At 39.1% G+C, this 14,113-nt stretch overlaps 1 protein-coding gene across 1 annotated transcript in view; it reads right to left on the minus strand.

Annotated features, from left to right (window-relative positions):
- The window catches only part of PDGFC (platelet derived growth factor C), a 383,448-nt gene extending 376,705 nt beyond the window's left edge, over nucleotides 1-6,743 (minus strand). The window contains exon 1 of the mRNA XM_007943979.2: nucleotides 6,626-6,743. Coding sequence (XP_007942170.1) covers nucleotides 6,626-6,743 — 118 coding nt within the window. The remainder of the gene's footprint in view (nucleotides 1-6,625) is intronic.
- Between the last annotated feature and the right edge of the window lie 7,370 nt (nucleotides 6,744-14,113).

Here is a 14,113-nt window from a genome sequence, read left to right on the forward strand (position 1 = left end):
CCAGCTCTCACATGCATACGAGGCGATTGGAAATATCATGGCTTGTGTCAGGCGCACCTTAGTCCTCAATGAGATATCCTTGCTCCTCAGCACTTAATAAGTTATATAGAGATGAAAACAATTATATAACAAACAATATGTGATTTTAAGGCAATTGGCTGCCAACCACACGCTTGATGGTTCAAACCCACCAGCTGCTCCACAGGAGGAAAATGAGGCAATCTTCTTCTGTAAAGATTTACAGCCTTGGAAACCCAATGATGGGAGTTCTATCAGTTGGAATCCACTCAATGTTAGTGTGTATATGATTATCTGACCAAGAGCAGTACAACTGAGAGGTATTACAGGTGAATAAAAAGATGGCCTAAATCTATTTCTTTTCACCAATTGGTGAGGAGAACTAACACAACTGAATCAGTCTTTCATATTTTAAAGGACAGTACATCCACTCTTCACTACTGACTTGGTTCCAAAGACTAAATTGAAGTGTGAAAATTAGCATTATACAAAAATGGAGGATCATCACATCGAATCACAAAATGGAGGATGACAGCATCATTACACAACTGCCAAATTACATCATCACATAACTGCTAAACCACTGAGAATCAGCCCAGGCAAGTGGACACATAACCTTAATCATCACACCCAGCATTACTCTTGCCTTGCAGTACAGCATTCATTACAGCCACACACGTCATTAATGCACAAAATAGTCAGATAGATTTTTTTTATTATTGTTGTAAATGCAAAATGACAGATAATGTTATAGTCACTAAGTAAGGAGTAGGCATAATATAATATATATTTTAGGCTTGAAATTCAAATCAATGGTGGCTTGCATCTTCCAATTTGTATTTGGAAAAAATAATAATAATAACCCCATTTCTCTATCAAACTGTGCTAAAACTGGAAAAGTGGCATCATGAGTATGGCTGCTGAAACACTGAAGCTCTATGGAGTTATTGGATTTCACATGAAATGCGAACACATAAAAATTGTTCTCATTAAAAAAAAATTAACTGGACTTACTACCACAAAGGACAGACTGGATATAAATAATTTCTCAACAAGGAAGGAGAGCACTGACATAGACATGTTTGTGGAATCTGTCCTATAATTAGTTCAACTTGGCCATTCACACACTGAGATAAAGATTATGACAAATAATTAAAGAAGATTAATTTTAAAGTTTATCCTGCATTCAGTTTATATTTGTGTGTGTGTGTGTGTATAGCTGTAACTAAACAGAAATGTGTCATTCATAATTGCTTTCTCCATAATATCTCTCTGATTACAAAAGATGTTGGGAAAATAAAGAAGAATGATTTAAGAGTCAAAATTTCTGGAAGACAGTTGTGGAAATAATCTGTGGGATGAAAAGATTTTGAGGAGTCATGTTACAACTGAACACTGAGACATTTAAAAGTAGAAGTTTTACACACCTGAAGATTTTGAAGTAGTCTAATAGTCTCAATAGAGTACTTTGAACTTTAGTAAAATATCCTTTTCTCACAAGCATATCTATGTCTTTTGAATGAATCAAAAACAACGGGATTGGCCTAGGAAGTAGCTAATAGACAATGTGATTTATTTTTGACATGGAAAGTGAAATCCATGCCTGATGGTAAGCCTGAGGCAAAGCAAAGAACAAAAGCACTTTTAATTAATCACTTTGACCAGGGCCACAAATTCTTACCTACAAGTATTTAAAGAAAAGGAAGACAATATATATATAATGCCTATATATAGTGCTTTCAAAGAAGAGAATCAGAAACATTAAAATTAGACTAAGGATATGGAGGAGCTTTGATTATGACTTCTACAATTTTGGTTGACACACATAGAGATATGTAAGAAAAATATTTTAGCAGTCTTGGAACATTTTTCTTTTTTTGCTAAAGATATTATTGAATATCTTGACTCAATTGTTCACTTAACACACATCATTATCATTAGAATTCTGTTTCTACAAAAGTGTGAAAGTTTATAGATAAAATTTAGACCTTTAGAAATACAAAGTTAAAAAATATGAAATGGAAGTCAACATTGAGGGAAAAAATGTATGAAATTAAGTTTCAGGAAGGAAACAACAAGAATTGCCAAGACTAAGAATTCCATGCCTGAGACAACTCCATCAAGCAGCCCTTTGGGAAAAAATTCATGTTGTATCTTAGTATCATTTACAACTCTTTAACTAATAATAGTAAGGTTTCCTCAAGCTTCCTACTGACTGTTGAACTTTCTGAATACCCATTAGAGGTAAATACAAAGTATATCAGATTAAATGTCGAAGATTTTGTCAATCGTTGATGGGGAACAAAAGCTCGTCATAAATTAAAACTGGACTTCTATGTCATCTGTTGTGAAAAAGAATATTCATCATTACATAATGCCCTTTACTTATTCAAGTTCCTTAACTAACTAGAACAGAACAGAGAACAAAGAGGAAGGTATTTTTTTTTTTTTTTTTAAAAAAAAAAAGCCTCTGAACAACAAAAACAAATGTCACAAAGGTCATCATGTACTAAAACTTCTACACTAACTCACAGGAAAGTCCCTTTGGCCCTCAGTCTGGGTGTACCTATTCCCAGACACAATCTAAAGATTGTGATCATCTGCTTTTAATAAAATAGGCTTTATTAGGCAGAGCGGGCATGGTTTTGTAGGACTCAGGCACAGTTGCAGTGGTTGGAAGAGAACACTGGCATTGAAAAAAAAGAGTAAAACCATAAATACAAGACACATGTATTCAAAAAGGCATTATTAGGGGACCATCTGTCCCCAAAGTAAATGGCCCAACATGCCACAAAAGCCCTTGAGGAAAAGAATATATTTAATATATGATGTTCATAAGGATAACCCTGACTCACAGAGGCATATTCTAAAACTATATTCAAAATGGTTAGAGAAAACAAGAAGCATGTTTCAGGTCTATGGATAAATTAAAATGAGACATTACTCCACCAACAATTTTGTGACTGATATCAATTTAAGGTTATACGCAATACACAAAGTAAATTTTATTCCATTTTTTAAAAAAATATTTCACTGTATTTTTGGTGAAAGTTTACACAGCAAATTAGGTTCCCATTAGACAATTTCTACACCAATTGTTGTGACATTAGTTACATTTTTCACAATGTATCAACATTCTCTTTCATTGTGTTCTAGTTGTTCTGTTTACAGTGATCTAGTTTCCCTGTCCCCTTATCATCTTACTCTACCTTTAAAGCAATTGTTGATCTTTTGATCTCATATAGATTTTTTTTTTTTTTTAATGGAGCAATGTACTCACAGGTAATATCTTTTATTTTTTGTGCCAATATGTTATTTCACTAAAAGATGACCTGGGGAGAGTTCCAGTTTAAGCTTTATAGGCATTTCCTGGGCAATAGTCTCAGGGAGTCCTCTAGTTTCAACTTCGGAAGCTCCCACAAAGCTTTTTGTATGTCTGGACTTTTTAAGAATTTGAGCTCTGATCTGTGTTTTTCTCTGATTCTATCAGGGTTCATTTGCCTTTTTTTTTTTTTTTTTTTTAATGTATATGATCACTCTTGCTACAACTCAGAAGCATCATCCCAAACTAAATCTCAAGGTAGAGGCATTCCTACCTCAAAGGAGTACACACAGACCTTTGTAATTTTTCCCATGGTCACACAGTAAGTAAAGACCAGAAACTTTGCAAGCAAGTTAAGTGTTCTCATCTTTCAATTGCTTCCTTAAATTAAATCTGGAGACCCTCAGCTTTTATGTAAATTTTTAGGATTACAACTATTGCTAAGAATGATGAACATAAAGGCAAATTATAACAGTGGGAGTTAAAGCCATTTTTTACAGTAAAGTGACAATATTTACAACCCAATATTAAGCCAAAAACCAGAAAATTAACACTAGGGTAAATGACATTGATCTTCCCAATCTAATATTGACAAATCTCCACCTTTCTGTCTAAATCCATATATTTAGAATTGGTTATAGCAATCTATTCCTATTTACAGCATCTCTTGGAATACCAAGTTAATATTGAAACTGGGGATTTGCTTGAACTAGCAGTATTAGAGACTTTGGAATAGTACAAAGAGGAGAGACCTTGAAAGCAGGAACAAGCTCCCATTGTTGCAATAGATCAATTTGGACATTTCATATTCAACATTTAGAAGATCTTGCACAAAATGAAGTCTTGCACTGTCCAAATGGCATTTCCTATGCAGCACTTTGAGGAGCATTTGTGCTTACAGAATTGGACAGTAAAATGTCCAAATTTAGAGAGTAATAGGGCGATCAAAAATCAATCATATCTCAGTTTGAAGGCAACAAAAATCCATAAGAGGAAATAGAAGAACTAAAAGCAAAAAATAAAAATGTTCCAACAAATCTGGTCTCATTCAAGAGGAGATTTGCTTTAGTACCTACCTGTTATCCTCAAATCTTGGACTCTTGGTGAAGCACAAAAATCAACCTGAGCATGTGCAGGAAAACAGTTCTTTATTGCCCCCTAGTGCTGGCTAGTCCTACTTCTTCTTAGGCTAAAAACTAGGTGAGTGGTTTCCCTACCTCTAGTTACTTCCTGCTGCCAATGCTCCCAAGAGCTAAACATAGCCCAATCCTCTGCCACAGATTAGGAAACCACCAGGCTATTTTTAGCATCACGCATCTTAGGAATGGAAATGGCCCTGCTTCTGATGGCAACAGAATGTGTGTGGCCTGGCTTAGTGAACTCACCTCTCTCCTCTCCAGAGGGTGTGAACCTACAGGGATCTAATTGGTAGAGGCCAAGGACTGCAAGAGAACTCTGGGGCCCATTACAAAGTGATGGTGGCATATGGATCCTAAGTAGAGAACTACAAGAAAAGGACAATGAGAGGCACAGGCAACAAAGGGAATTGGGGAAGATGACAGATGCCAGACACAGGCTTGGTAATACAGAGCAGTAGTGAAAATCATATGGAACAGGCACAATCCAAAATAGGAGACAGAAGCCAGGAATATTGTACATAGCTGTCACTTAGTAGAAGCTTGTCTAGTAAGAAGCAATATTTTGAACTGGACTTTTATTTTACATAAAAAAGAACAAAGGTTGGTCTGATCTGCTTCCTGCCAGGGTACAGCTGGTACTGTAGCTCCTTTGATCACTTTCCTCCAGACTCTGCAACTCCTATGATTAGAGATAGATCCCTAGGCTGCTCTTTGATCAGTAGCACAAGCAGCCTGCAGGTGCCATGTGCCATCACATTAACAAGCTGTAAGAAGCAACCACATCAATAATGACTGATAAATGTGATACTATGTCTTCCAGCATATGCAACAAATACAAATATTGTCTACAAAAGTCCCGAAGTACTTTATCATTTTCGTATTCAAGAACTTTCTGTGCTACATCTTAAAGATGAACACTTTTGAGAGTTTAAATTCAAAGTCAAAGCCTTGAAACACCCATTAGTTACATAAAAAGTTACTGTGGCTTAAAAAGTTACTGTGGCCACTCTGATTTTCCAGGTATACTGCTTTTGTTCATTTCTCCTGGTTAATGAGGTGACAGCATTCTTGCATTTTGCACAGATGACATAAAAAGCAGTAAAAACATGTACATTTCTTTTCAAATAGCATTAAGAGCCACTACTTGTAAACAAGATGTTTAATATTCTAATTTTAGACAGCCTACATTAACATTGTGGTTTCATGTGCAGTATAAAATTTCTATTTACAAAGTCTTCTCAAAAATGACTTCATAATAGTAGATCAAGAGAAAAAGAGTTTAGAAACTGAATGATGTAAATCATATGGGGTTCAGAGGCTAAGCAAATTACACACCCTGAAGCTGCCCTGGCTTTATGAAAGGAGCCTTTCTCCAGCTCTGCGCAATCCCAGCCCAAGGGAACTTGCATCTGAGAGTTTTCTAAACATTTCAGGTACACTTGAAAGCTGAAAGTAATTCTCATTTCCTATGCAGGATTAAGTCGTTTCCAGCACACACAAAATAGCACTCATTCACCAACACACACAAAAACACACCACCAGAAAGGTAAGGACGTTAGAATACAAAGGCACGTTTAAAATAATAATAATAATAATAATAATAAGAGCACAAGAGCAATCGGTTTTTTAATTCCCCTAAAAACGTCCACATAGCCTCTTGATCTCTATACTTCCTATCTACTGATTAATCGGTGCCTTTCTACCTAAGGTGCTTCAATTAATGCAGTTGATACATCCCCCCAAAAAAATAAGAAAGAAAGAAAATCAGTGGAGTCAAATATGCCAGGGCTCATTCATTTTTTATTCGTTTTTAAGAGCAGTTCCTGAACTTCTAATTCTGGCAGTGAGATGTCTTACAATGTGCGTTTGAACTGACGTTCACAATCGCTTCCAGAATTTCTTCCCCAACTGAGGTTGCAGTGGCACTCACGCTGCCCTGTTAGAGCTTTGTGGGAGCTTCCGAAGTTGCAAACTACACGTAACTTCCAAAAGTCCATGCCAATGAACGAAGGGCGCATTTGCATGGGTAGAGAGACGATTATACCCTCACAGGCTGGTGTACATCACACAAGAACGCACAATGCCAACTTAACACACACAGACAAGGGAGAAACAAGGCGGGGGGGGGGGAGTGCGAAAGTCTTACCGTTCTGCTCCTTGTTGCTGGAGAACTGGAATTTACTACTCAGGTTGGACTCAGCCTGAGTCCCGTGTCTCTGGCCGGCCAGGGCAGATGTCAGCAGGAGAAGCCCGAAGAGGAGCATTTGGCTGACTGGGACGAGAGCTTACTCACGGCGGGCACTTTCGAAGCAGCGACTCCCGAGTCTCTTTCACCACCGCCAGGAGAAGGCTGCACTGGGGTGGAAGCGCCGAGCCTGCTCTGGCAGCAGAGAATCGCAGGGTAGTTTCCACATAATCCCATCCAAAACTTTTTCCTAGAGCCCTCTTCTGTGTCTCCAGTTTTTGAAAAGGATCAAAGCAAAACCTGGACCTGAACCAGTTTCCCAAGGTTTAAACAAATCCTGAGCTGTGCCGAAGTGGTGGGGGTGGGGGTGAAGGCGAGAGAGGAAAGAGGGGGTGGGGACGCGGGGGAGCTGGGAGAGCGGCGAGAAGTCACCAGCAAGTTGCTGGGAGCACCTGTCAGTTTGGGGGACAGGATCGAGGAGAAAACTCTAGGGTTGCGCGAAGCCAAGTTGGCGGCGAGCAGTTCTCAATAACAAAGCTGCCAATAGATGCGGCTCTCCGGGAGCCCCTCTCCCCAGCTCCACCCCCACCCCCAAAGGGGGAGGGGGACGAAATACTGAGAGGGCGCCGCGGCGGTTCCCCGGGCCGCGGAGCCTAAACCCGGCGTGAAGACTCTGGGCCACGGCTGCCCCGGGCGTGGGCGGAGGGAGGCCGCGGGGCTCCCGCTCCCCAGCCCGGCGCGCAGCCTGCACCCGGTCCTGACCGCTGCAGCAAGAATTCCACCACCTGGCTTGAGTTTTCCGCGACCAAAGTTCACCTTGTTTGTGTGCGTCTCCCCCTCCTCGAAGCCCAGGGAAGTTCGGTTGCTCGGGGTCACCACCACAGGGCCCCGGTCGCTACCACTCCCCTCCCCCAACGCTTTGGGCTCCGCGCAAACCTTGGGGCTCGCGGCGGCGTCTCTGCACGGGGTGGAGAGGGAAGGCCGGGGCGGCCCAGAGGATCCGCTTGTCCCCTCCCCTTCTCTGCCTTCCCCCAGCCTGGCTGCAGTCGGGAGGAGGGGACCGTGGGCCGAGCCCAGGCGGAGTGTGCGGCCGGCGACCGGGGGAGGCTTAGCCGCGCTCCTGCGGGCGTTGGGTGAAGCGGAAGGAGGTCGGCGCCTCCTGAACCGGTAGCCCCGGGCCGCGACTACCCTCGCCGCCTTGGTGCGACAACTGGCCGCCCAACAGGTGCTGGCGCAGTCAAGGGGTGCTGCGGCGCTCGCTACATTTAGGAATCAGACTGCCCCCGCAAGAAATACAGCAGGGTGTCTTCTCTTGATTTACTTTCCGTAGGACGCCCCTAACCCCGAATAAAGAACCAGATGGGGTAAAAAAAGGTGCTGTAAAAACAAAAGGAAATAGGAAAGAACTTACTGTAAGTTTTTGTCTGCCCCCCCAACCCCAGTCATTAGTTTCTGAGGGGATCCCCACTCCCAGAGGGCTTTGCCAAGACCCCTTGGCCAGAGTTACTCAACTGAAAGAAATTAGAATTCAAAGATTTCCCTCCAGTTTCTACTCTTGGAAGTGAAATGGATAAAACAAAAGTAAAGGAAAACTGCCAAAATAATATTAACAGCGACATTCATTTAAACAAATATTTATTTCATGCCTTCTATGGCAGGCACTGTTCTAGAAACTGTGGGTGTAGCTGTGAGAACACAAAAATCCCTGCCCTCGTGAAGCTTACATGGTAGTTGTGCTGCATTAAATCAATATCAAGCAAGTGCCCTAACACCCAAAGCAGAAGTATCACCCAGTGTCCTCCCAGGCTCGGTGAAACCAGGGATGCAAACAGTGCAACCACGTGGTTCTCCACATGAGATTGGAAACAAACATACAGCCTTAAGATGCTTGCTGAAAACTAGGTGTGCGGAGTCTTAAATACCTGTTTTTGAGGAGCTACCCTTCCTGGGCTTGTAAGATTACTTGCTGGAACTTCTCTGTAAAGAGTTCAGGGATGCTTATTCTGGGATGTGGGAACAGGAGAAAAATGTCCCTAAAACCAAGGGGTAGCATTTGGGTAGCATAATGGCTAAAGCACTTGACTGCTAACCAGAAGGCTGGCGGTTCAAACCCACCAGACACTCCTCGGAAGGAAGGTTGGGCAATCCTACTTCCATAGTGATACTGCCTCGGAAAACCAAGGAGGGGTCGCTATGAGTCGGACCGACTCGACGGCACATAACAACAACAACAACAGTCCTGAACCAAACCAGCAGCTGATTCTTCCTCAGTCTTGCTGAAAACGTCAAGCCTTCTTCCTCTATTTGGACCCCACCAGCCAACCAACCAAATCCTTCTGGTTAGAATATCCTTTTCTTTTTTTTCTCACTCTTAAAACTCTACTTGACTTAACTCCTCTTTGAAACATTTACCTCCCTGTCCCATTCTTTAATTCTTTTTTCCTTTATCACTTCTATTTGCAGAGTGCTGGCTTAGGCCCAGCTCTTGACTTCAAGGAATTTAGTTTAGAGGACACAAGATGTATTATTTTAATCACCTTAGCAGCTCCTTGACATCAGTGTGAATCCATATTTTCACAATAAATATGTTCCAATGTAGGAGTGTTTCCAATTTTAATATGTATATTGTACATATATATATATATATATATATATATATATATATAATGAGACTTGCTATATAAAAGCTATGTGTGATATATCCTTTTAAATTTATTTTTAACAAAGTTAATTACTCCCTCTTTTTTTTTATTTTCGTAAGTTTAGTTTTCTAATTAGGATTTTCTAAATGATGCTGTTATATGCCCATATAGTTGAGTTTCCTGCCCACCCACACAGGATTTATGTATGTGTGTAAGTATATGTTCGCAGATACATGCATTTGCTCTCTCTAGATAATAGGGGCAATGACTACTCTTTATTCTGTATAATTTCATATTGACTAGAATAGTGCCTGGCACAGGGGAATAATAAATAAATACTCTTGACTGACTGACAGTTTTCTTTATTGAGTCACTTACATTCTCCCTGGAATTTCAGCACGAAGGTTGTATTTGAAAAGTTACAGATGATCTGGAATAATACCCAACCTCTGTGTTTCACCTCATCCATATTCTACAGATTGATTTGACAAATGCCTTATAAAGAAAGCCAGCCAGGTGCTCCTGAATGACCCCTAGACAAAATCACATCCACATTGGCAAGTTTCCTTTCATTGTACTTGATTGTTGTTTCTTAAACTATTCTTGCTTTATTTTACACTTTATTCTCTCCCTGCCTTTCTGTTCCATTTTGCTTATATACCTTTCCTAGAAAAGTGTGATCTTTGCATTGAAAGTAAATTTTGTATAATCCAGAGTCTGGGTGCTTACTAAACAATATATTTTGAATGAATATGGCTTTATTTTGACCAAAGGCATTTTCCCCAAGGAAAGGCATCTTTGCTCTGACAACCAAGAGAACATAATTGTGAGCATTGTTTGTGGTTTTCACATTTTTTTAACCCTTGGGAAGGAGTGCCTGCTTCTGCTAAATACATGAAGAGTACTACCTACAAATTCCTGTTGAAGAACATGGTAAAATGTACTTGGTTGTTAAGAAATGATGGCTTTGTTTTGTTTTGTTTTCTGGACAGATATCATTATTTTATTTTACTTTTTCTTTAAATGAAATAAGGTTTTAAAGCCGGCTACCTCTACAGCTAGCTATTTAACATCCAGGAGGCAGAAACCTGAGGGAATATTTTGCCTCAGTAAACCAATAATTTCAAGTCTTCTTGCTCTTTCTTCTTTTGTGTCAATACACACACACACACACACACACACAAGCACACACGCAAAATTGAAGATTTTTCCCAAAACTTTTTATTGTTTTAGTGATGGACAATAATGCATAAGTTTCTAAAGTCCAAAATGCTCTGTTCTGACTAATGTCCACTATGTTTCCAGACTGGCTAGCAAGCAACATGTATATATACATATATATGAGGACAGAGGTAAGGATGTCATTAGTAAGCAAAATGTCCAAAGATGGCAGCAGGAGTAAAGACTGTTCTAGGCAAATAAAGGAAAAAAGTAAAGAAGTAAGTAGTCTCTCTCAGAGTCATCCATTTGTCTCTCCACTTCCTCCAACTATCCTGTCTTGAGAAACAGATAATTGTGCTACCTCTAGGTATGTAGAATATATTAATACTGTCTTTTTCCAACCTAGAAACAATCAAACACACTTTTTCTTATATATTATTCTTAGGCAACTTGTACCTCCCAATGTAACAACTGCTAATCTGAGAAAAGCTTGTTTTCTGTGGAGGTGGTGGAGGGCTCTGTTAAGATCATGCTCTCTGAAGCAGCAGAAGTACTTTTTAATTTTGACTTTTTCGGTGAGTTAGGAGGGGACAAGTGAGAGGTGTGTGGCCAGGAGAAATAAGTGACAAAGACTTGTGTTCTGTGGCCTTTCTTATTGATGTAAAGCTGCTATTTCCCTTTTCGAAATCACAGTTGATCATGCACAGATTTTTCCAAAATCTCCGAAGCACTTGTCTGACTCAGAACGCAGGGAGTAAGTAACCAGAAACAGCCCCAAAGAAAGAAGAGCCCTGGTAACCTTTGAACCACCACAACAAAAGAGCATTTCACTGGGAGATGGGAGACCAAGGACTTAGTCTGGCTTTACCATGAACAAACAGTACAACCTTGATCTACAAATCCGCTCTGCCTCTCAGTTTTCTTACTTTTATGACAAGCAATTTGAACTTAATTCTGTCTCCAGCCTCTTACTGCCTTAGAATTATTTGTTTCTCTGAGCTATTTGATAATGATAGGAATATTTTTTTCATTTTAATTTTGCCTCTGTGGTAATATATGACTAGAGCAATGATTTTTTAGCTTCAACTGGAACGTGCGTTGGTGGTTAGCAAGAAAAATGATGGATAAGTTCCTTTTTTCTAAACTTGCCCAACCAAAGTAGTTCTATTTTATCTGTTATTATGTGGCTTAGAAAGACAGATTCTGTGGATAACCAAAAATATATATATATATATATATAGAAAAAGTCACTGGCTAGGGTAAGTACCAAGTACCAAGAATGTTAATTGGATTCAAGGAAACCAAATAAACTATGTGTGGGTATCTACATTTTAATTTCTATATTTGACTGGCATCACAGTAGCAACAATAAAAGAGGCAAAGTGTGGCCCAAGTGAAGTATGAAGGAAAAGAGGAATATTCATAGTATGTAACTGTGTTGTAATTAATTGGGAAATAATAATGTTGGTAGCCAAGAACAAATAGTCGATCTCTTACTGTTCCATAGATCCATACTATTGGAATATGAAATATTTCAAGGAGCAAGCAGCTTCCCCTAAATGTGTGGACAGCAACCAAATACTATGTTTGGCCATATACTCAAGTCAATAAGATGTCATTTTTCTCTCCTTTGAAATCATTTGTAGGATATGAAAGCTGTTGTCCCCGTTGTAACAAATCGTAGTAAAGAGGTCAAGACACAGCCACAGATCCTCCTTTCTCATATAGTGACCCTCTTATTTCAAAGGTCATGGGAGAAGGACCCTTTCACTTTGTGATCATTGTTTCAAATGCAGTCCTTTCCTTGACTACTAGCCTTTGTAAAGAGATGGGTAGTCTCAGTCCACTACTGAGTAATGAACATTAAAAACTCTTTTGGCTAGCAGAAAGGCAAATATGGCTTCAATGACCTGCTGTTAAACATATCTTCAATTGTTTTTTGAAGTTCAAGATAATTCAAAAGATTTTTATGCCCATTTGCATTATGATTATTATTATTTGCTATTTTTATCATTTCTATAATAATAAAATGTTCCTTTCTCTCCTAAAACAGCCTTGCAACATTTTTATGGCATCTTTCTAGTTGCTCATATTTTGTTTTTATCAACACAATTGTCCTTTATGTTTCTCACATCTTCCTGTATCACCTTTTCTTCTTTTTCATTGTCTGAATCTTCTCTCAGCTGTCTTCCATAGCATTAGGAGGGGGAAAAAAAAATCCATATTTTTTTTTTTCTTTTCCTCAAAAAGATTTATTATTAAACAAAAGCAAACCAAGAGAAATAATAACGAAGGCAGAATTATTCATGTTCAAATCTACTTTAGCATATATTTTCTCATTTTATCTTCCCACCAATGCTTTGCCAAGGTCAAAGTTTCCCCATTTAACTGCAGAGAAACTGAAGTTCAAAGAGGCGAATTAATGTTTCCTAGTGTGACACTATTAATGACAGGTAGAGTGAAAGTTTGACCATGGTTATTCCCTTTCCTGCTCCTGTGTTTTTAATTTGATACCTTTAGTCACTAAACTGTGGTCAGAAACATTCATATTTTAAGCTATCTTATGTTTCTTCAATTTTTCTTCAAATGACTAATGCCTTCCCCTTTGTTTCATTCAAAGTATTCCATAGGATACATATACAAACTTGCCCACATAGTCAAAAAAAAAACTAATAGAAAACTAGGCAGTGATCTTTCTACTCACAAACTCACTGCCGTTGAGTTGGATCCAACTCATACCCGGACCCCTTCTTGGGTTTCCAAGACCGTATCACTATGGCAGTATATAGCCCAATATTCCTTCCAAGGAGTGGCTGCCTAAATAAAATACTTGAGTCAGAGTGAATATAGGTTACTTGTGGCAGGGGTAGTGACTAAAGCCCTGGGAAGCTGGCTTTGGGGTTGAAGCCTACTCAAAATGTGGGCTAGCATGAGTATCCTGTTTACCCTGTCCTAAGTTAGTTGTCCAGCTAATGTCATGTAGACCATCTGTAGGCACTTATTTCAAAGAATTTATCTCCTTGTCTTTGAGAAAAAAGGAAATAAATTATCATTCCTCCTTTCCTACTCATGATTGCTACTGAAATGAAGCATCAAGACTGGGAGGAACATAATGTTTTCCCAGTTGGTCCCTTTGAAGAATCAATTTATGATTAACTATAGATGTCCAAGTCTAGGCCTCTCTTATTTGTACAGTTGTTATATGCATCCCACCACATGTTTCTAATTTAAAATTCTTTGACTACATTTATATTTTTTAACTCTATAGTAGGCAAATTTACATTTCAATGGCAATTTTACAAAGGTATATTTAGATGGTTTGGAGTTGGAGGTGGAGTTAAAGTATAAAGACGGCTGAACTAACTAGTGACTTGTTAAGACCTCAGCAACAAAAATGCTCAAGTCATCAATTAAAATTCTAATTTAATAGAACCTGAATTCAATTAGTAACTGAGGCCCCGACTCTCTTGAAAAAGAAATAGGTACTTTACCACAGAAGAAGAACTTAGTAGGGTCATTTTTGTCCTTTGGGACAACTAGTGAAAAAGACTTTATTTTTTTCATTAGGAGGGGAAACAAATCCATACTATTTTTCTTGAGAGCACCTCAAAAAGATTTATTATTAAACAAAAGCAAACCAAGAGAA

The sequence above is a fragment of the Orycteropus afer genome, unplaced genomic scaffold, assembly GCF_000298275.1.
Source record: "Orycteropus afer afer isolate SDZICR_OR568_19922 unplaced genomic scaffold, OryAfe1.0 scaffold00116, whole genome shotgun sequence".
Classification (NCBI taxonomy): Eukaryota; Metazoa; Chordata; class Mammalia; order Tubulidentata; family Orycteropodidae; genus Orycteropus; species Orycteropus afer.